The sequence below is a fragment of the Danio rerio genome, chromosome 15 (genome assembly GCF_049306965.1).
Source record: "Danio rerio strain Tuebingen ecotype United States chromosome 15, GRCz12tu, whole genome shotgun sequence".
In the NCBI taxonomy this organism is placed as follows: domain Eukaryota; kingdom Metazoa; phylum Chordata; class Actinopteri; order Cypriniformes; family Danionidae; genus Danio; species Danio rerio.
In genome coordinates, this window is record NC_133190.1 from 39,256,791 (window position 1) to 39,279,039 (window position 22,249).

General features: G+C 35.4%; 1 protein-coding gene across 12 annotated transcripts in view; it reads right to left on the bottom strand.

The window, feature by feature from the left end:
- Window positions 1–22,249, bottom strand: part of nphs1 (NPHS1 adhesion molecule, nephrin) — a 483,647-nt gene that overhangs the window by 24,050 nt on the left and 437,348 nt on the right. For all 12 annotated transcript variants that reach the window (XR_012390576.1, XM_073923248.1, XM_073923252.1 and 9 more), the window contains 4 exon segments: window positions 12,591–12,712; window positions 9,231–9,393; window positions 7,603–7,759; window positions 5,879–6,030 (listed from right to left, as the gene is read on the bottom strand). Coding sequence is in view for 11 of the 12 variants with exons in the window: in XM_073923248.1 (XP_073779349.1) it covers window positions 5,879–6,030; window positions 7,603–7,759; window positions 9,231–9,393; window positions 12,591–12,712 (594 nt within the window). In the remaining variant the exon portion in view is untranslated.

The following is a 22,249-nucleotide window of genomic DNA, read 5'->3' on the forward strand; positions in this document are numbered from 1 at the left end:
TAACCACTCGTTACAATCGAGGTCTGCAGAAAAGCATCTCTGAATGCACAACATGTCCAACCTTAAAACAGATGGGCTACAGCAGCAGAAGACCGAACCGGGTGCCACTCTTGTCAGCTAAAACAGGCACTGTACTCAAAGGGCCTCCACAGTCACCAGATCACAATCCAATGGAACACCTTTGTGTTGTGGTGGAACGAGAGATTGGCATCATGGATGTGCAGACAACAAATCTGCAGCAACCGCGTGATGCTATCACGTCAATATGACCCAAAATCTCTGAGGCATGTTTCCAGTACCTTGCTGAATCTATGCCACAAAGGATTAAAGGTGCAGTAGGTGATTGTCTTCAGAAACATTTTTTGTTGTGCTGGTTGAAAGTCTCTTCACAGTTCAATAGTAATGATTACAGTAAATGATCTAAATGTGTTTATATGTATTTTTATATTCTGGGTAAAGCATTAAACAAAAAAAATGTTCATCCAATTAAATAGAGTCGGACCGTCATCTCCCTTAATTCCGATAAGCTGGTCAGACTGTCTGTCAACATATAGATTCCGACTTCTGTGCATGTGTTCACGCAGATCCGCCATTAGCGCGTGCCCGTCTGCATCACAAACGCATGCGCGCGAGCGAGCTGCGGGCCGCTCGCAGATGCCGAGTCGGAGCCGGATGCGCCGGAGGACAGCCGAACTCGGGCCGATTACTGTAAAGCAATGCACGGGTATAATTCGCTCTTAAAGCAGCCGCGCGGTCACGAGACGGACTGGGAGAAATCAAATGCTGAATTGAAACTTTTAAATACCTGAATCAATGTTGGAGTTACTTTAGCACGCTGGAGGAAGGACGACATTATGGCTGAAGTATTACTGTTAGACAGGTAATGTTCTGATTTGAAACTATTTTGTTATATTGTGTTCTGTTATGAATGACTTATATGCACAGACGTGTTGTTCAGCCACTGAAATATCCTGGTGAAAGATTGATGTGATTATTTTCAGTTTCATAAGGTTCTTTGTCAGCATCTATAATGTAGATTTATATTTAGTTTAACAAAAAAACACCAGCAAATAGCGATATACCGCCTAACCTGCTTTATTGAGCTGAAGTTGCTTTTATATTCACATTGGGTCATTTTTGAACAATGATAGTCTTCCTATACTGTTTACCATGCTACTCTGAATATTCGCTCTGAAATAGCATGTGGCTAAGTATAATAAATGTAATCCCTGCACGGTGCTGGCACTAACTAACTGGCGAATGACCTAAACTAGTGGGTTGTCTGTCGGCTGTTGCGCGCGATCGCGATTTCAGGGGGTGTGGCTTTGAATCACAGTCCCTCCCCGCCGACCAAAGATAATATGCTAAGCGGTTAGCTTTTTGGCAGATCACCTACTGCACCTTTAAGGCAGTTCTGAATGCAAAAAGGGGTCCAACTCGGTACTAGTAAGGTGTACCTAATAAAGTGGCCGGTGAGTTAACCTAGTTGAGCTATAGAAGAGAAATGAACAGACAATACTGTACAGAGAGACAGAAATAATGGGTCAATACACTTCACCATGAAACCGCTCAATTATCTTGTTGGCACTGGTGGGGCAAGGGAAAGGGTCAGGCCAAAAATCACAAAAATTGCAAGGAGCCAAATTCTGCACCACTTCATTCCCCGGTGGACTGATGATAAGAAGCACATCAAATTTATTATCGCTGCGTCAGATTAATTATGAATATTCACCGCAGTTAAAAACAGAGAAGGAGGTGTGGACAAAAGAGGCGGATATTAGATTGTATTTCAGGGTTTTTATGATAAACATTAAACTTGCCTGCCTGAGTCGATTCCACAGAGGAAAAGAAAGAGAGAGAGAGAGAGAGAGAGAGAGAGAGAGAGAGAGAGAGAGAGAGAGAGAGAGAGAGAGAGAGAGAGAGAGCTGATAACAGCAGAAAAACATTCAAGATTACTACTAGAAACAGAGATCTAAAGAAATATTCCGGGTTCAGCACAAGTGCATCTGTTTCCACGGCAAATCATTGAACTCTATCCTGTGTTCATTAAAAAAGTAACAAACAAATAAGTAAATCTGAGGCTCCAGGGAGTGCAGAGATGGTTCATGGAATTTTTGGAAAGAAATGACATTAAAATGTATAAATAAATTTAAATAAATTACTAATTAACTAAATCATTTACAATAATAATAAAAAAACTAAATAATATAAAGATAATTGTGATAAATAAAAAAGATAAATGCATGCATAATTGTGAAAACCTTTGATTAAAATAATAATTTATGCACAATACAGAACAATAATAATAAATAATATTATATTTATTAATAATAAATGAATACAATCATTTATGCAAACTATGATTAAGATAAATAAATAATTTATAATTTGATTATGATAATGGACAAAGAAAATCAAAATAACTTCTTTCATTCACTCATTAATTCACTCGTTTATTCGTTCATTTATTCACTTACTCATTCGTTCGTTCATTCATTCATTCATTCATTCATTCATTCATTCATTCATTCATTCATTCGTTCGTTCATTCACTCATTCATTTGTTTGTTCATTCATTCCTTTGTTTGTTGATTTGTTCATTAATTCGTTTGTTCGTTGGTTCATTTGTTTGTTCACTCGTTTGTTTGTTCATTCATTCATTCAATCATTCATTGGTTTATTTGTTAGTTGTTTGCTTGTTCATTCATTCGTTCATTTAAACATTCATTCGCTCATTCATTCATTCATTCATTCATTCATTCATTCATTCATATTAAGACTTTTAGAAACTTTTGTTTTCAGTTCACATTTTCATTTTTAATTATGAGCTATATATTACATTAAACTTATTATATTAAAAATGATTTTATATCACATCACATCACTTCACGTCATATCATATCATATCATATCATATCATATCATATCATATCATATCATATTATGAGCTATAGATTATACATTTGTCAATGACATTACAGTTTTTCTTGTTTGCTTCGACCTGATTAAAGAAACTAGGTTCCACTTCATTTTCATTATCACTATCCCAGCAGAGCAGAAGACAGGTCTTGCAAATGTGTAAACCCTTTCTCATTTGGTTGACACATTTTCCCCACCATTTTTCAAAACATTTAACACTGATGTCATTCAAGCAGTCCAAACTCCATTGTTTTAGGTATGGTAACCAAACAGAAACCATCTATTCCTAACCATTAGAAACTACCAAGATCAGTATGAATTCACTGAAGCACTGTTTTGACACTCCTTCACACAAATCTTCAATTAGCAATCAGTCTGCAAACCTCATAATAATGGTGGAAGGTCTGTGTTGTTCTGTGCCAGCATGGATGAAGGAGGTCAATAGTGGCTATGTCCTAGAGTATACTCCCAAAAGATTTGACTGTATATTGATTTACATGTGTTTTCTCTAATATTTACAGGAATTTTATTTTTTTGTCAGTTTTTTTTTTTTTAACAGTATTTCAGTTTTCAGCCACAGTTTGAAAAATGTCCTGAATTCAATATAAATTTAATCAAAGCATTTCTTATTCTGGATCCAATTCTTTGCAAAAAAGGCAAATTTGACAGCCCAAATAGAAAGACAACAAACAGCATTGGCAATAGGCTACAATGGCAAGCAATGGTGCACTGAATTCTGTATTTTGTATTTTGTTGTCCATTGTGTAATGATTAATTGAAAGAGTTCATATACTTGTTTTCAAGTTGTGTTGTTTGAAGATAAAACTAGCTTTTGTTGCATATTTTAAATGTTTTGACACGGTATGTGCCTTTTGCAAGCAAAATGTGTCATTTTGACCATGAGTGCTTCTGTTTAGGCCTGTGTGTTAACTGTTTTGAAAATGTGGAGTTTCAGTTGACGGCTGCATCAAAGCAATTGAGAAAAACTGTAAAACAACCTCATCAACCAAATATGAACAAAGCGAAATAACAAATCTAATATGACTAAAACATGAACAAAATGCCTTATTATTCTATATGTAAGAAATTACCTGATGACTCCTCTGAGATGTTCTAAAGAAACAAAGAGGTTGTTTGCAATCTAAAAAAGGTAACAATCTAAAAGTATTAAAGAGAGAGCCAACGGTCACTGTGAGAGAGCAGTGTCAGATCGATCAAACCAATTGTTGTGTAAACAAAGGGACAGAGTGAGAAAGACCGGACGTTGATTACCACAACTGAATAATTAATATCACAATTGGTGCTGCGGCTGAGCAAAACAAAATCTCATCGCTTTCATGGCTCTGCTCATCATCTTTGTGTGCGTTTATGAGTCGCTGACACCCAATCGCTCGTGTCTGTTTGTTTTCATTCATTATGATTTTATTTATTCATATATTCATGCTAATTCCCGCTCACCTTTGAATGTGGGTCAAGAGAAGGTGAGAAGCTGACCGCTCATCGAATGCTTTCAGTCATACCAGAAGCTGTGTTAGGCTTTCTTATCATCTACAATTTTTAGCAACAGGGTTGTACAATTGTATTTCTTTCATTCCTTTATCCATTTATTTATTCATTTACCCATTCATTCGCTCATTCATTGTCTTTCACTCATCCATTCATTTATTTATTCGCTCATTCATTCGTTCATTCTTTCATTCATTCATTCGCTTATTCATTCACTCTTTCGCTCATCTATTAATTTATTCGCTCATTCATTCATTCATTCATTCATTCATTCATTCATTCATTCATTCATTCATTCATTCATTCATTCACTCTTTTGCTCATTCATTCATTTACTCGCTCATTCATTCATTTGCTCATTTGGTCTTTCATTCACTCTTTTGCTTATCCATTTATTTATTTGCTCACTCATTCATTTGCTTATTCATTCACTCTTTTGCTCATCCATTCATTTATTAGCTCATTCATTCATTCATTCGCTCATTCATTCACTCTTTTACTCATCTATTCATTCATTCATTCGCTTATTCATTCACTCTTTCGCTCATCAATTCATTTATTCGCTCGTTCATTCATCCATTCGCTCATTCATTCACTCTTTCACTCATCCATTCATTTATTCGTTGATTCATTCATTCATTCACTCTTTTGCTTATTTATTCATCCATCTATTTACTCATTCATTCATTCATTCATTCATTCGCTCATTCATTCACTATTTCGCTCATCCATTAATTTATTCTCTCATTCGTTTGCTCATTCATTCACTCGTTCACTCATCTATTCATTTATTTGATCATTCATTCATTCATTCATCCATTCATTCATTCATTCATTCATTCATTCATCCATTTAGTCACTCATTCATTTGCTAATTAATTTCTTTATTCATTTATTTATCAAAAAAGTATAATAAGACCTTGTTTATTAACTTGTTTTCAGTTTACATTTTCATTTTTGTTTATGAGCTATATATTATATTATATTGTATTTTATTATATTATTGTGAGCTATAGATTATGAATTTATTTGTTTCAGTGAAAAACTGCTAAATATGAACAAAGTAATATCAAAAACTATATATCTAATGTAAGACTAAAATATGAACAAAAGACCTTAGAAATTGTAATTCTGGTAATAGTCTTCTAACTTATGTTTTCGATACTATAGAATGATAGCTTGCTGTACTCATATCTGTAAGACCAAAGATAACAATATTATTTTACACATTTTTAAGAAGAAATCTGTCCTCTCTAAAGCCTCTTGCACACACAATTTCATTGATAGCAAACGCAGCTTGATCATTTTCAAATCCAAAATACTAAAAAAAAAAAAAACACTGTCAGTTTTGATCTGTCAAAATGAGGGTCAGCCTTCAGATTTTCCCATCACTGCTAAAAAAATATTTGTATAAACATGTTATAGTTAATGCATTTGCCTATCTTGTACATACTGGTGCTGAGGAGCTGGATGTCCAGAGAATCTTCGCCCATGCTGTTGTGAGCGGTGCAGGTGAATATGGCATAGTCCAAAGCCGCGCTTACATTTATGACTGTTAGGATGCTGGTGTGGATGGTGCCTGTCGACTCGGTTGTCTCCTCATACCTGTGTGAGCCCACATAAACACTGATATCAACACTAATAATATGCAAATGTTATATACAAATGTACATTACATTTTATCTCCATAGGGACCAGAGACAAACAGCTACAACTACAAGAACAACTACTACTACTACAACTACTACAACTACAACAACTACTACTTCTACAAATACAACTACCACAACAATAACAACAAAAACAACTACTACTACTACTTCTACTACAAATACAACTAAAACTACAGCAACTACTACTACTGCAACTACAACAACTACAACAACAACAACAACTACTACTACTACTACCACTACTACTACAGCAACTATAACAACTACCACAACAGCTACTACAACAACAACAACTACTACTACTACTACTGATACTACTACTACTACTACTATTACTACTACCACTACTACTACAGCCACGACAACAACTACCACAACAACTACTACAACAACAAAAACAACAACTACTACTACTACTACTACAACTACCACAACGACAACTACTACAAATACAAGTACTACAACAACTACTAATACTACAACAACTACCACACCAACTACTACAACAACTACTACAAACACAACTACTGCAACTACAACAACATCAACTACTTCTACTAAAGCAACAACTACAGCAACAACTACTACTATTACTACTACCACTACAAATACAAGTACAACAACTACAACATCTATGACTAAACCAACAACAACAACAACTACTACTACTACTACTACTACTACAAATACAACAATACCAACAACAACTACTACTACTACTACTACTACAGCAACTACAACAACTACCCAAACAACTACTACAACAACTACAACAAATGCAACTACTACAACTACAACAACTACTACTACTACCACTACTACTACAGCAACTACTACAAATATAACTACTAAAACAACTATTACAACAACAACAACTACTACTATTACTACAACAACTACATCAACTACAACCACTTCAACTACTACAACTATAAATACAACTACTAAAACTATAACAACTACAATTACTACAACTACAACAACAAATACTACTACTACTACTACTACTACAGCAACTAAAACAACTACTACAACATCTAATACTACAAATACAACTACAAGTACTACAACAACAACTACTACAAATACAGCTACTACAACTACTACAAAAACAACAACAACAACAACAACAACTACTACTCCTACAATTACAACAACTACTACTATTACAAAAACAACTACTACAAGTACTACAACAACTACAAATACTACCACTACAAACACAAGTACTACAACTACTAAAACAACAACTACAACAACAAACACAACTACTACAACTACAACACGAACTACTACTACAACTACAGCTGAATTACCTCAATTACTGTTTTACATGGATAATACTGTCAAAAAATTAGCAATATTGACGGAGCAACAAAACAAAACAAAACAAAACAAAACAAAACAAAACAAAACAAAACAAAACAAAACAAAACAAAACAAAACAAAACAAAACAAAACAAAAAACAAAACAAAACAAAACAAAACTTCAAGAGCAAATCACCTGGGGTTGCCGAGGTCCAGCGGGAACCCATTTTTGGCCCATCTAAATTGAACACGAGGAACACCTTGAGCCTGACACACCACATTAGCATCGTTGCTGCCATCCCCTCGACTGGCCACTTTCCTCCACTGTGGCCCCTTCTGAAGATCTGGAGCAACTGCAAGAACACACAACAGGTTCAAACTCATTCATTAGACAGATTCCAGTTGTCCAGACCAGACCATATTACTATTTAATAATAATAATAATTTATCCATAATATACAACATAAAATAAATAAACAAACAAATAAATAAATAAATAAATAAATAAATAAATAAATAAATAAATAAATGAATAAATAAATAAACAAATAAATAAATAAATTAATTAATTAATTAATGCAATTCATTCCTGCATCAAAAAAAGCTATATTTAGAACAGTCTCCAATGCATTTCACAGATCAATATAACACTCATTTAAAATGAGTTAAAACAACACAATTATTGATTTTTGGGGGGACAGCTCAATTGATTTTGTTTAATCCACTTAAATTTGTAAAAACAAATTAAAAAGCTTGATTGCACACAATTCCTTCATGTTGTCCCAACACAAACTTCTTAAGTTAACTTAACTGTTTTTCCAACTTTAAGTGAATTGAACATAAAACAGTGAAGTTACCTAAAAAAAAAACCTCTCAAGAATTGTGTTGATTCAGCTCATTATAAACAAGCAGCTTGAACAGACAACAATATTTTTATTTTTGAGTGTAAATGTTGAAAATAATTGCACCGATTAATATTTTTATGCAGACCCTAATATATACAGAATCATGAACACACACACACACGCACACACACACACACACACACACACACACACACACACACACACACACACACACACACACACACACACACACACACACACACACACACACACACACACACACACAGAAGCTGTCACTCATTCATTCATCATCTTGGTCCCTTGTTTATCCTCATAACATCCATGTATAAAAGAACGACATCTTAACTGTCTTTCGTGAAACAGTGTTGTCGTTTAACGTTTAGTAAATTGGAGTCATTTAAAGTAGGGTCAATGTGCAAAAACACGTTATGAATGCATGCTACATTTTCGACTGTACAGTGTGTTTTCTTTTCCTTAAAATGCACAGAGTTTTTAGCTAAGGAACATTTTCATTTGGCAATTAATGACAGTCGGACAGGCTCATCCACTTTTTCAATCTTTTTCAGTCTCCTCATGAAAGCCGGCGTATCAGGGCGCTGCTACATTAAAAACATATGATTCAATTCGCATCATCTGATTGGTTCTCAGGACACAGCGGCTTTTGCTGTCGCTGATGCTGCGATTTAGATGATTTAAAGCAAATCAATTTGTTGAAAATGTACTACATGCCTCTCCCTCTCTCTCTCTCTCTCTCTCTCTCTCTCTCTCTCTCTCTCTCTCTCTCTCTATATATATATATATATATATATATATATATATATATATATATATATATATATATATATATATATATATATATTCATGATTCTGGTATGGAAAATGTTTAGGACAGCATTTATTCAAAAATAGTTTAATGGATTTTTTAATGTTAAGTTAAAAAACAAACAAACAAACTCACAGCGTACAATGAGCTGTCCTTCCACACTGCCAGTAGGTGAAATGCCGTTGTCTGCTGTACACTGGTAAACACCTGCACGGTCACGAGTCACCTCATATATAGTCAACACGCCAGTGCCGTCATCTTCACTTTCCTCTCCAAGTTCATCTCTTTCTCCTTCACCCTTTATATTAAAAAGAACTGATTCTATATTTTTTAAATACAATTTGCATTTACATTAATTCAAGTGTCTTATTGAAAACAAATTAAATTTAAATAATTCAGAGCTTGTAAAAAACAAGATTTCTATTTGAAAAATAATAATAAAAAAAAAAAAAAATATATATATATATATATATATATATATATATATATATATATATATATATATATATATATATATATACATAAATTTTCCTCTAGCTTATTCCCTTATTTATCAGGGATTGCAACTGTGCAATGAACCGCCAACTATTTAGTTTTAACCAATTTACCTATAGCTCATGTCTTTGGACTGTAGGGGGAAACCAGGTCACCGGAGGAAACAGCAGATCGTCTTGATTAGTGATGCCCAAACTAACAAAGGGCCAAAGTTGGCCTATTATATCCTTTGATTTGGCCCACCAGAGGGAAAATGATTGGAAAGGGTTGGGGAAACCCTTTAACAGAGATTCTTAGTTTTATTTTAAGGTAACCTTTTGTTTGTTTGATTGTTGAGTGACAAAAAAGCGAGCTGAAATTAAATGATTTAATTAAATGTTGTAAATGAATCAGTTTTTTTTTTAAAAATGTACATACTGTCACAACAAATACGAGACAAAGCAGAAGACATCAGCATGCAAATCAATGCAAAGGCTAGTTCAGCATGACTAGGGTATTCAGAATTGCTCCATTGTTTTATAAGTGGAATTTTTTGTATGGTTTTATTGTAATAGGTTCATAAAAATAATAGAAAAATTAGAATGCATAGTAAATACGGTCAAAGTAAATTTTTCTACATATTTTTACATTTTATGAAATAAATTAGAAAATTACCCATGGCATCCTTAATGTAATACAGTTTGCGATGTTTACTTTCAAGCTTGGATTTTGGCCCTTCATAAGAAAAATTTCGGGCACCCCTGGTCTTGACTATATCCTCATGCCTTAATGCATTGAGTTACTGCCATGTGATTGGCTGATTAGAAATGTGCGCTAACAAGCAGTTGGACAGGTGTACCAATAAAAGTGGCTGTGCATATGTGTAAGTACCGGTGAGTGTTTACAGTGCATCCGGAAAGTATTTATAGCGCTTAACTTTTCCCACATTTTTTTTGTTACAGCCTTATTCCAAAATGGATTAAATTTTATTTATACACTCAAAATTCTACACACAATACCCCATAATGACAATGTGAAAAAATACTTTTTGAAATTGTTGCAAATTTATTAAAAATAAAAAACTTGAAAAATAACAAGTACATAAGTATTCACAACCTTTACTCAATACTTTGTTGATGCATCTTTGGCAGCAATTACAGCTTCCAAGTATTTATGAATATGATGCCACAAGCTTGGCACACCTGTCTTTGGTAATTTTTGTCCATTCCTCTTTGCAGTACTTCTCAAGCTTTATCAGGTTGAATTGGAAGTGAAGGTGTACAGCTATTTTCAGATCTCTCCAGAGATGTTCAATAGGATTTAGGTCTGGGCTCTGGCTGGGCCACTCAAGGACATTCACTGAGTTGTTGTAAAGCGACTCCAATGCTATTTTGGCGGTGTGCTTTGGGCAATTGTCCTGCTGAAAGATGAACCGTCACTCCATTCTGAGGTTAAGAGCACTCTGAAGCGGGTTTTCATTCAGGATGTCTCTGTACATTGCTGCATTCATATTTCTCTCTATCCTGACTAGTCTTCCAGTTCCTGCTGCTAAAAAACATCCCAGAGCATGATGCTGCCACCACAATGCTTGTATGTAGGGATGGTATTAGCCTGGTGATGAGCGGTGCCTGGTTTTCTCCAAACGTAATGCCTGGCATTCACTCCAAAGAGTTCAATTTTAGTCTCATCAGACCAGAGAATTTAGTTTCTTATGGTCAGAGAATCCTTCAGATGCCTTTTGGCAAATTCCAGGAAGAAAGTGGCTTCCGTCTGGCAACTCTACCATACAGACCTGATTGGTGGATTGCAACACAGATGGTTGTGCTTCTGTAAGGTTCTCCTCTCCCCAGAGAAATACGCTGGAGCTCAGGCAGAGTGAACATTGATCACCTCCCTAACTAAGGCCCTTCTCCCCCGATCACTCAGCTAAGATGGCTGGCCAGCTCTAGGAAGAGTCCTGGTGGTTTCAAACATCTTCCACTTACAGATGATGGAGGCCACTGTGCTCATTGGAGCTTTCAGAAAAGCAGAAATGTTTCTGTAACCTTCCCCAACCTTATGCCTTGAGACAATCCTGTCTCAGAGGTCTACAGACAATTCCTTTGTCTTCATGCTTGGTTTGTGCTGCTGGCACATCTCAAGAATGATCAGTGGAAACAGAATGTACCTGAGCTCAATTTGGAGCTTCACGGCAAAGGCTGTGAATACTTAAGTACAGGTGATTTTTCAGGTTTTTTACTTTTTATAAATCTGCAACTAAATTTGCTATTTAAATTAGCAATTTGCAATTTCAAAAAATCTTCTATCACATTGGCATTATGGGGTATTGTGTGTGTAGAATTTTGAGAAGATAAATCAATTTAATCCATTTTGGAATAAGGCTGTAACATAAAAAAATGTGGGAAAAGTGAAGTGCTATGAATACTTTCCGGATGCTCTGTATTAACTATTTAAAAAACAAACAAACAAAAAAAAAACATAAAAAAACGCCTGCAAATATAGAATCACACAGGTATAGAAAAGCCACAATCTCACAACCAAAAAGAGACAGACAGGGCTAAAGGAAGACAACAACTTCATACCAACATAAATTTTCACATATATGCACATAAAAACATAAAAACAGAAGGGCGGCTTGAAGTATCACAGATACCGTCTCCGAATATGGGGCACTTTCGATGCGCAAATGGTCAGAAACGGCCCCAATTGTGGCTAACGTTGAGAAATGTGGCCTTTGGAAAGGTAGCTTTAATGAAAGCTATTTTTCTCCATTTACACCAGAAGTATTAAGCATAAAGGTGAGACATCGTTGTAGTTAGAAGGGTGAAATATAGCTCAGAGTAGCTGTGACACATGGTGAGAAAAAAAGAAGTCAGAGAGAAAGAGGGAGTTGGAGACAAAGAGGAGAGATAAATAGACGTGATAAAAAGAGAGAAAGCCAGTGAGCTAGGCTAACAAAGCACGATATAAAGAAGGAATGGAGAGAATAAGCAAAACGGGAACGACAAGGACATCACTCACCATCCACTTCCATGAGAACATACTGGAGGTGATGGGATTGGCATCAGCAACACACAGTAAGTCTGCAGTGTCTCCTATGTTCACAAACACGGGGTCAGACTTCATACGAACAGTCGGGGAATCTGAAAAACAAATTACAGAAAAACAAAAACATCAATAAAACTATTTATTATATTAAATTATTAAAGTTTGATCGACACGGTGGTGCAGTGGATAGTGCTATTGCCTCACAGCAAGGTCAGTTGGCATTTCTTTGTGGAGGAAGCATGACCTCCGTGTTCGCATGAGTTTCCTCCGGGTGTTGCAATATCCCTGACAGTCCAAAGACATGGGCTGTAGGTGAGTTGGGTAAGCTAAATTGTCCGTAGTGTATGTGTGATGTCCTGGTCCTCCAGGTTGGGGGTTGAGCGTTGAGCTTACAACCCACCTAGATTAGAGCTGAATATCTTGGCCCGAACCCGAAGGGAACTGACGGGTTCGGGCTTAATTTCTATAATTTTAGACAGGGTCGGGTGGGTTCGGGTGTGCACTCCGGCTTGCGCAGTAAATGAACAGTCATGTGATGCATTTCGATTAGCATTAGAAAATAATCAAATCATTTGTTGCAATTTCAAAACCCATCCCTGCAAAGGTGAAACAAACGATGATGGAGAAGTCAAAAAGATCGACTTTTGCAGAGTGGAAAAATGTACAGCAAGCTGACAGGGAAAACGATGAGGTCACTCGCTACATTGAAACCGCTGTCATGGAAAATGAAATGGATGTTCTTGGCTGGTGGTAGATGAACAAGCAATCCTACCTAGAACTGGCAAAATTAGCCAGATCAGTAATATGCATCCCGGCTAGAAGCAGCAGCAGTGAAAGGGTGTTCAGTGCTACTGAAGTGAGCACCACGCTAAAGCCACCTACAGTGGATTCAATAATGTTCCTCCACAAAAATCCGTAGCCTTGGTGAGTAAAGTATTTTCAAATTATAAATAAATATTAATAAAATGATAACTGCACAATGTAGACAGAGTTTATAGGCTAATGTTGGCATTATTCTTTTATTATTCAGCTTCACCGTCGCCTTAAGGCTAGATTGTGAAGAGAAGTGGCGAAACAAATCCCACAGAGCTTTTATCTTAATTTCGTTTAATGCCAGATACCTGTCATAGTTTAGAATTTATTTTAATTTAATTTGTTAGGAAAGACTTATTTTTATTGGTGGGTTGCCCAATTTAAAGGCTAAGTGTATGAACCTAGGCCTATTTAAAGTGCTGAGATGTTGCAATGTTACAGAGAACCTATTTTATTTCTTTGTACCAACTTCTAAGTGACCTATAGCCTATGTTTATTATGAATAAACTATGTTAAAACTCGTATAAATAACTCATTCTTGAAAAAAGGCAAAAGAGCGGTGTGCATGTGCACATTTAAATAATGTCAGGCTGTAAACAGGATCGGCCTTTCAAAAAGATGTCAATCAAAATGCACTTGTCAGGCTCAGGCCATATTGGGGCTAACTTTTATAACCCCGATTACAGCTCTAACCTAGATGTTACGAAACACCAATATAGTGCGGCTAAATGACAACTATAATATAAATGTCCTTTGGAGTAAGTAAGTATTACATTCTGATCACTACCTTTGGTCCTGGCTTGGTCTGAAATTTTGAATGTACTCAAATAAGTCAAAGCAAAACAATAAAATGTTTTCAATAGCAGAAAAATAGCAGTAATAAACATTTTGATTTGAGATCCAGAATCTTTACAGTGAATTTGCAATGAAAAAGCCGAGTAGTATGTCCGAATTCATAGAATTCGAAAATCAGTATGCGAGAAGTAGCTGGATGACTTACTACTTCCGGCGAGATTCTGTAGTGCGCATCCCATGTATGCTGTGCTATCCCATTCTGCCTGCAAGCGAATTCATGAATGGGAGGAAACCTACGCAACTGACGCATGTAGGTCACGTGACCATGACAAAATGGCGGATGTAGTACGTCTGAATTCCATTCATACTTTTCACATTCATACTGTATAGAACATACTTTTCTAACGGCCGAGTAGTATGTTTAAATTCAAATGCAGTACCTACTGAGTAGGCGGTTTCGGACGCAACCTTGGTATCATGTTGCTAGCATAAAAAAACAAAGCTTCGACTTTGTGAAGCTTGAAATCAGAAGGTTGTACTAAAAATCCTAGAGAAAGTATGTTTAGTATGAATTACCTGCTGAAAAAAAAACAGCTTAAACCAACCTGGGCTGGTTGGCTGGTCGACGAGCCTGGTTTTTTAAGGGGTTTTGGTCATTTCCAGCCTGGTCTTAGCTGGTCAGGCTAGGAGATGACTAGCTAAAACCAGCTTGATCAGCCTAGCCAGGCTGGGAGCTCAGCCAAAACCGGCTACGTCCAGCTTAAAGCAGGCTGGTCAAGCTGCTTTTAGGTGGTCATTTTCCAGCTTGACCAGCTAAAACAAGGCTAAAAACCAACCTGGAAATGGCCAAGTAAAACCAGGCTGGTTGACAAGCTAAAACCAGCCAACCAGCCTAGGCTGGTTTAAGCTGTTTTTTGTTTTTTTTTTCTAGCAGGGAAAAATTAATTAACACACCGCTAGTGTGTTTCTAGCATAATTAGCATAGCAAAGTTGCTAACATATCTGTAGCTGGTTTGAACATGATTTTTGAAGAATATAATAATAATCTGCTTTAGTATACTGACTTAAGCATGTAAGCTAATGTTTTGACAAACTGCTAGCATGAATATTTCTTTAATTTTAGCAAGTAGCTAGTATTTATCATCAGATTGTTTCATTAATATGAATTAATGCTGTATGTTTTGTATGTTAATGCTGTTTTGTTAATGCTGTTGTCTAATATGCTATAGAAGGGATCAATCGGGGGGGCGGGGTTGGGGGGGGTGTATTGGTAAATGTAATGGGGGTTACATTTTATCACACTAAAGTGGTTCTAAACATTTATGAACTTCTTTCTTCCGGAAAATACTTCAGGAGGTACAAGATATTAACAAGACTGTTGGAAAAAAGCAGCCTTTGATGTAGCATGTACAAAAAACACTAATATAAACACATTCATTATATATTCCTTTGTGTTAAACAGAAAAAGGAAACTCAAACTGGTTTGGATCAAGTTAAGAATGAGTAAAATGATGGCAGAATATTAGTTTTTAGGTGAACTATACCTAAATTACAGTCCATAAAAGCTAGGTAGCTGCATATAGCAGTACTGCTAAGCTAATTGCAGTACTTTTAAGTGGTGGCAGTTTTCTCACTCCCATGACAGTTCAATTTCCACCTCAGCCGATTTCAATGGCAGTGCAAAAAAGATTTTAGAGGAAGGCAAACTTGCGGTGTTAGATTTTCTAAATTGGGACGCCAGAGTTGTCTTTGTTTAAGTCTTGATACAGTGTGTCTCAGCTCTTCCTGTTTGAATTATTCACAGTGCATGAAAAAAGCCATTATAATCAAGCTCTATTGTGATGTCGTGCAGTTCAAAAACGGTGTTATTTCAAAAACGGTGTTCCTGCATGGCTGGTTGCAAACAGTCATAAAGTCTCTGTCACTACAGCACAGGTCACACATGTAGGAACAGAGGTAATGCTTACTGAGGCAAATTAACAACGCTCTCGAATTAACTCCCCCTCCAAAAGTATCTGTCACACTCTGTCAGGATAACTGTGCTATTAAAAGGGATCAGAGAACATTAATGAAGAAGTGCATTTGCAGAAGCAAAGTAGATATTAGAGGGAAAAAATAAAAGCACGAAGAAGCTGATTTCATTAGCTATATATTTTTTTATAGCCAAGCAATTATAGCTGACATTTTATGCGCATGCACTGACCAGGTAAGACCTACGCAGATCTGTAGCAAAACAATTACAGGATTTCAGAATGTATTTGTTATTATTAATTTTATTTATGGCGGCTAACTGTAGATGTTCTCTCACAAAGATCTCTATTAAACCTTAGTTTCAAATATAGAAACAGAAATATATGCGTGCTTGACAGGAATACTTTTCAATTCGATAACTAAGTGAACACATTTTTCACAGTTAATTGTGTATAAACATTGCGTTTGTGCAGGAATAGTAATAACGGTTCTGGTTTTAATCACGATTTTACAACTTAAGAATGGGATTTGTATGAAAACTTGACAAAAAATATGGCTAATTATTTTATGATGTGCAATAAAGCCACGTATTAGATGTAATTTTAGTGATTCTCATGTTTTTGCTACTGTAAAACTAATGCTGTGCTTTCTATAGCGTACTGCGTAACTCAATTTACATGACATAAATCTAGCAGCATCTTTGTTATTTGCTGCTTGTTTTCATGTGTAAATAAGCCCAGATGGAGCTGTACTGACAAACAGCTTTTTGTCTTTTGTGGTTTCTATCAATTAAATCCCTAATTCTTTATTTTTATTCGCTCCCACACTGCATTTTTCACAGCTCATATTTACCTGAAAAAAAATATGAGGGAATTTATTCATGATCTAATTTAAAAACAACACAAAAAAAAGAGAGATCAAACGTATAAATAAGTATATTTATATTCATGAAATGTCTAAATAAACCAATAACAATCTATTTAAAAATTATAAAATAGAATTAACAGCTATATGCCCATCCTTCCATCCATCCATCCATCCATCCATCCATCCATCCATCCATCTGCCTATCCATCCATCCATCCATCCATCCATCCATCCACATATCCATCCATCCATCCTTCTATCTACATATCCATCCATCCTTCCATCCACCCATCCATCTACCTGCCCATCCTTCCATCCACCCATCTACCTGCCCATCCGTCCATCCACCCATCTACCTGCCCATCCGTCCATCCACCCATCCATCTACCTGCCCATCCATCCACCCATCCACCCATCCATCCATCCATCCATCCATCCATCCATCCACCTATCTATCTATCTATCTATCTATCTATCTATCTATCTATCTATCTATCTATCTATCTATCTATCTATCTATCTATCTATCTATCTATCTATCTATCTATCTATCTATCTATCTATCTATCTATCTATCTATCTATCTATCTACCCACCCATCCATCCATCCATCCATCCATCCATCCATCCATCCATCCATCCATACATCCTTCAATCTTGATTATATTACAATAATATTTAATTTTAAATTCATACACATTTAGGTACAGTATAGTTAATGAGTAAATATTTAGATTTAAATTTGATTATATTCACCAATTTTATTAAATTTAAACAATTCTTAATTACAGCTTGGACTAAAATATATCTCATCTATCATTTAGAAACATACTATACACTATGATACAAAACACACACATGTATTAGACAGATTCACACTTCCCTGCATTGGAAAGCAAATTTGACCGATGTTTTTTTAAGAAAAGTGGATGATTTTGGTGGTCTCTGTCAAAAAGTCACCAAAAGCCACGGATGCTGTGGATGTGCCTGATCTCCGTTTGGCCCCAGAGGATCATCTCCTCCAGCAAGTGGGCCATTAGCAGCAGTGTAATGTGTGTGTCGTGTTCAGTCCTCCTCTGCACTGCTCCTGATGGCCAAAACACGCTGAACGGCACTGCTGGTAAAAGCCATTCAAATGGCCCATGCATAATGAATCTGTAGCACTGTCAGCCACTATTGTGTGAGGACGTGCAGATCCATTAGTGCAGAAGGATTTGCAGGAACACGCAGGCCTGGATTTGAAGGACTGCTATTATTAAATCATTAAGGAAGTGGGAGGAACTGTTCTTTCTCTCCTTCAGCTGTGTGGGTTTCAATTGGCAAACAAATAAGTGGCACAAATATTGAGAACAGCTCAGATTAGATTTGCGAAGAAACTTTTGTTGTAATTTATAGAGAGGGGAATGAAATCATACTATCCTGACTGATGACATTCCAACAGTAAAATGTGTTTCTTGCACATTTACATTCTACACATTTACATTATTCCGTATATTTACAATCTAGATTGCTTTACAATGATTTACAATTTAAATGTGCTTGTTTAAACTACTTATTTTAAATGATTTGAATCAACACAACTCTGGTGTTTTTTTTAAAGGGAAAACTTAATTGTTTTATGTTCAATCAACTTAAAATTGTAAAAACCAATTAGCTTAATCGATTCACATTGCGATGAATTGTGTCGATTGTGTAGAACCCAGCAAATTTGACAATGTACATTCTGTTTGAAACAACTGGCATTGTAAATATTTAATATCTGTATTAATAGTTAATGTCTTCAGTTCATGTGACATTACATGTTATAAGCAGAGATGTGGACCCTTTGTCATTGTTGATGATAATATGATTTTGTATTCCAACCAGCATTGACTGCTAACATTATCATGATGCTGCACTGTTAACCCTTACTGTAGATTATGCAGTAAATAACTATAAAATAGCCAGTGTTTTGCTGTATTAAAAGGAAACAGTATTTTACTGTAAAAGGAGCAGGATTTGTATGAAATTTTGTAGTGCAAAGAATAAATTACAGTAATTTACTTTATGTACCCATTACAGATAGTTACTGTGATAATAAATGGTAAATTACTGCTCAACCATTATTACCCCATGTACTGCTTTATGTTGCTATATATATATATATATATATATATATATATATATATATATATATATATATATATATATATATATATATATATATATATATATATATACTGTTCAGTTTTGGTATGTGTATGGTCAGTATTGAGGAGAAAGTGAGACAATGCATTGATGATAAGCTAAATTTCTCTGCAGCCATCTCTGTGTTTTCTTTGGTTCCTTTTATGTTTTTAACATTGAGTATCAGGAGTCAACCAATGTCAATGTCACAGAGCTAATTAAAAGGTAAAGATATCGTCGAGATGCATTTAAAGGCAAAAATATTCACACAGAGCAACCAAATTATCACAATCATTTTTATAACTTTGTTTACTATTCTATAATTAATTTAATTTGCCTAGTTTAGCCAATAGTTAAGCTTTTAAATTGCACTTTAAGCTGAATATTAGTATTTTGCTAATTAACTAGTAAAAATGTGTTATTTAAAAAATATGTTAAACAGCACGTACAAACATTTTCGCAGAGACTCAATGAATTTGTTTGGAAAACTTCAAATGAAGTAGGTAAAAATGGCATTAACAGTATAGTATAAAGACTTTCCTAAATAAATGTATTAATCAGGTTATTTGTTTTTTATTATTACTATTACTACAGGTTTGGAACAACATGAGGATCAGAATATTTATTTATTTTTTATTTTTTTGCTTTGGATGACGTTTGTATATTGTTTGTATATTATTGTTTTTATTCAATGATATGTGCATGATTGTGATAAATGTAGGCAGTTCCTTTGAAAATATGCTATGTACCAAGGATGTCAAACTCCTGGAGAGCCGCAGCCCAGCAGAATTTAGTTCCAGCCCTTCTTCAACACACTACCTTTAGATTTAGTTTGATCAGGTGTGTTTAATTAGTATAACTGCACTGTTACTCTGTAGATTGTGCAGTAAATAACTGCAAAATAGCCAGTGTTTTGCTGTAATAAAAGAAAACATTTATTATTTATTAACACATTATTTTACTGTGAAAGGAGTAGACTTTGTATGAAATTGTGTAGTGCAAAGAATTAATTCCATTAAATTCTCTGATGGTTTATGTTGCTATTTATATAGACGTGCATTTTAAAGGCAGAAAATAATGATTTAGGCATCACCATACACTCCCACAGGCTGTCTGTCTTATTCTAAACACAAAGGTGTTAGAAATAGTTTTCAGAAAATGCTGGCCCTTTAAGGGAGCCAGGTGTTTGATTTGTTTACTGCTGAGTGCGCTCTATTCTCTGTCCATCAATTCAGATGTAGAGTCTGATATGTTTTAGGCTTTAAATAAGAATCTATAATGAGTAAGTAAAATGTGTTCAAATGTTTTTGAGGGTTTCTAAAATAAGGCTGTGTTTTAAGTTATATTGTTGTTATCTTGAACTGTGTACTTGAAAGCTACATTGTTAGCTAGTTAGCCTCTCCTCATATAACTTCTTACATTACTTTTGTTTAAGTATTTATTGGATATTGCATACTGCCATAATGTACAGATGCTAACAGTTGTATGTATCTTTCTGGCAACTCAGCCAAAATTAAATTCCTTCATCTCAGTAAGGTAACATTTGCACATCATCACAGGGAATCACAAAAACATGATACACATAGCCATCCACACACAAAAGCTCCACTGTCCGGTCCCAGGTTGTGAGTTTGTTGCTAAGTATTTTTCAGAGCAGTGTTTCCACCTATGAATTTATATTAGAAACAATAATAAAGTTTGTTGTCATGAGATAATTATAACAATAAAAGATTGGATCCTTTGGTTTTTCGGTGTTGCCAACTTTATTTTTTATAATTACTTACTAAAAATTTTATTGAGATTTAACACAGTTTTTAATTATTTAAAACTTTAAACTTTAAAATAATTATGTTGTGTTTTTTGCTGTTCATTTGCTGATCTACCTTCCTGCAGATTTCAGTTGCTATTCATTTCAAACACACCTAAACCAATTAATTAGGACCTGAACACCACTTGATAATTACAGGCAGGTGTGTTTGATATGGGTAGCAACTGAAATCTGCAGGAAGGTAGATATCCAGGAACAGGATTGAGCACCACTGCTGTATACCATGGGGGTCAAACTCCAAGTTCCTGGAGAACTGCAGGGCAGCAGAGTTTAGTACCCACCCTGCTTTAACAGTACCTGTAGATTTCTAACAAGCCTTAATTAGTTTGATCAGGTGTGTTTAATTAGAGTTACAGCTTAAAGTCCCTGTCACACTGCACTTTTCTTCCTATAGACTTCCATTCATACGCATGTGAGTACTGCAGACCTGGAATGATAGCTCATGCGACAAATTTCATAATTCGTAGCATTGGAAAGTTCAAGCTTGGAGAACGCTGACATGCGAAATCACATCATGTGATTGCTTGATACCAATCAAAGATCAGAACATGACCTCTCTGGCTTGCTTTTTCAATCTCTAATTATTTTGTTTTATTCCACTACTCGCTTTGTTTAATTCCACTTCGCAGTGCAGTATGACAGAATTTTGCTTGCTCAAATGTTAGTGTGACTGCAGCCTTACTGTGCAGACCTGTAATATGCAAGACAATATTTATATCTGCTGATTTCTTAATTTTGTTATACTTTTTCTGTTATTTATTTGTTTGGTGCCAAAACAATAAAATAAATTTGTCTGAAAAATGTTATGCCTTCTATTTTTAAATAACAGCTAAGAATACTGATTAATTTTAGTAACACTACAATAACTATATATGACATACTATTAATGTGTATGCAGTATAATGCTGTGATTTGTAACACTACAATACAGTAATTAACTGTACACAGTTTCCAGTTAGTTACCACTGCTGCTCTATTACAGTAATTAACTGGCAACACTGTTGCCAGCTACTCCCTGTATCGGTTCAGTTACAGTAAATAACTGGCAACACTGTTGCCAGCCACTCACTGTAATGGTTCAGTTACAGTAAATAACTGGCAACACTGTTGCCAGCCACTCACTGTAATGGTTCAGTTACAGTAATTAACTGGCAACACTGTTGCCAGCCACTCACTGTAATGGTTCAGTTAC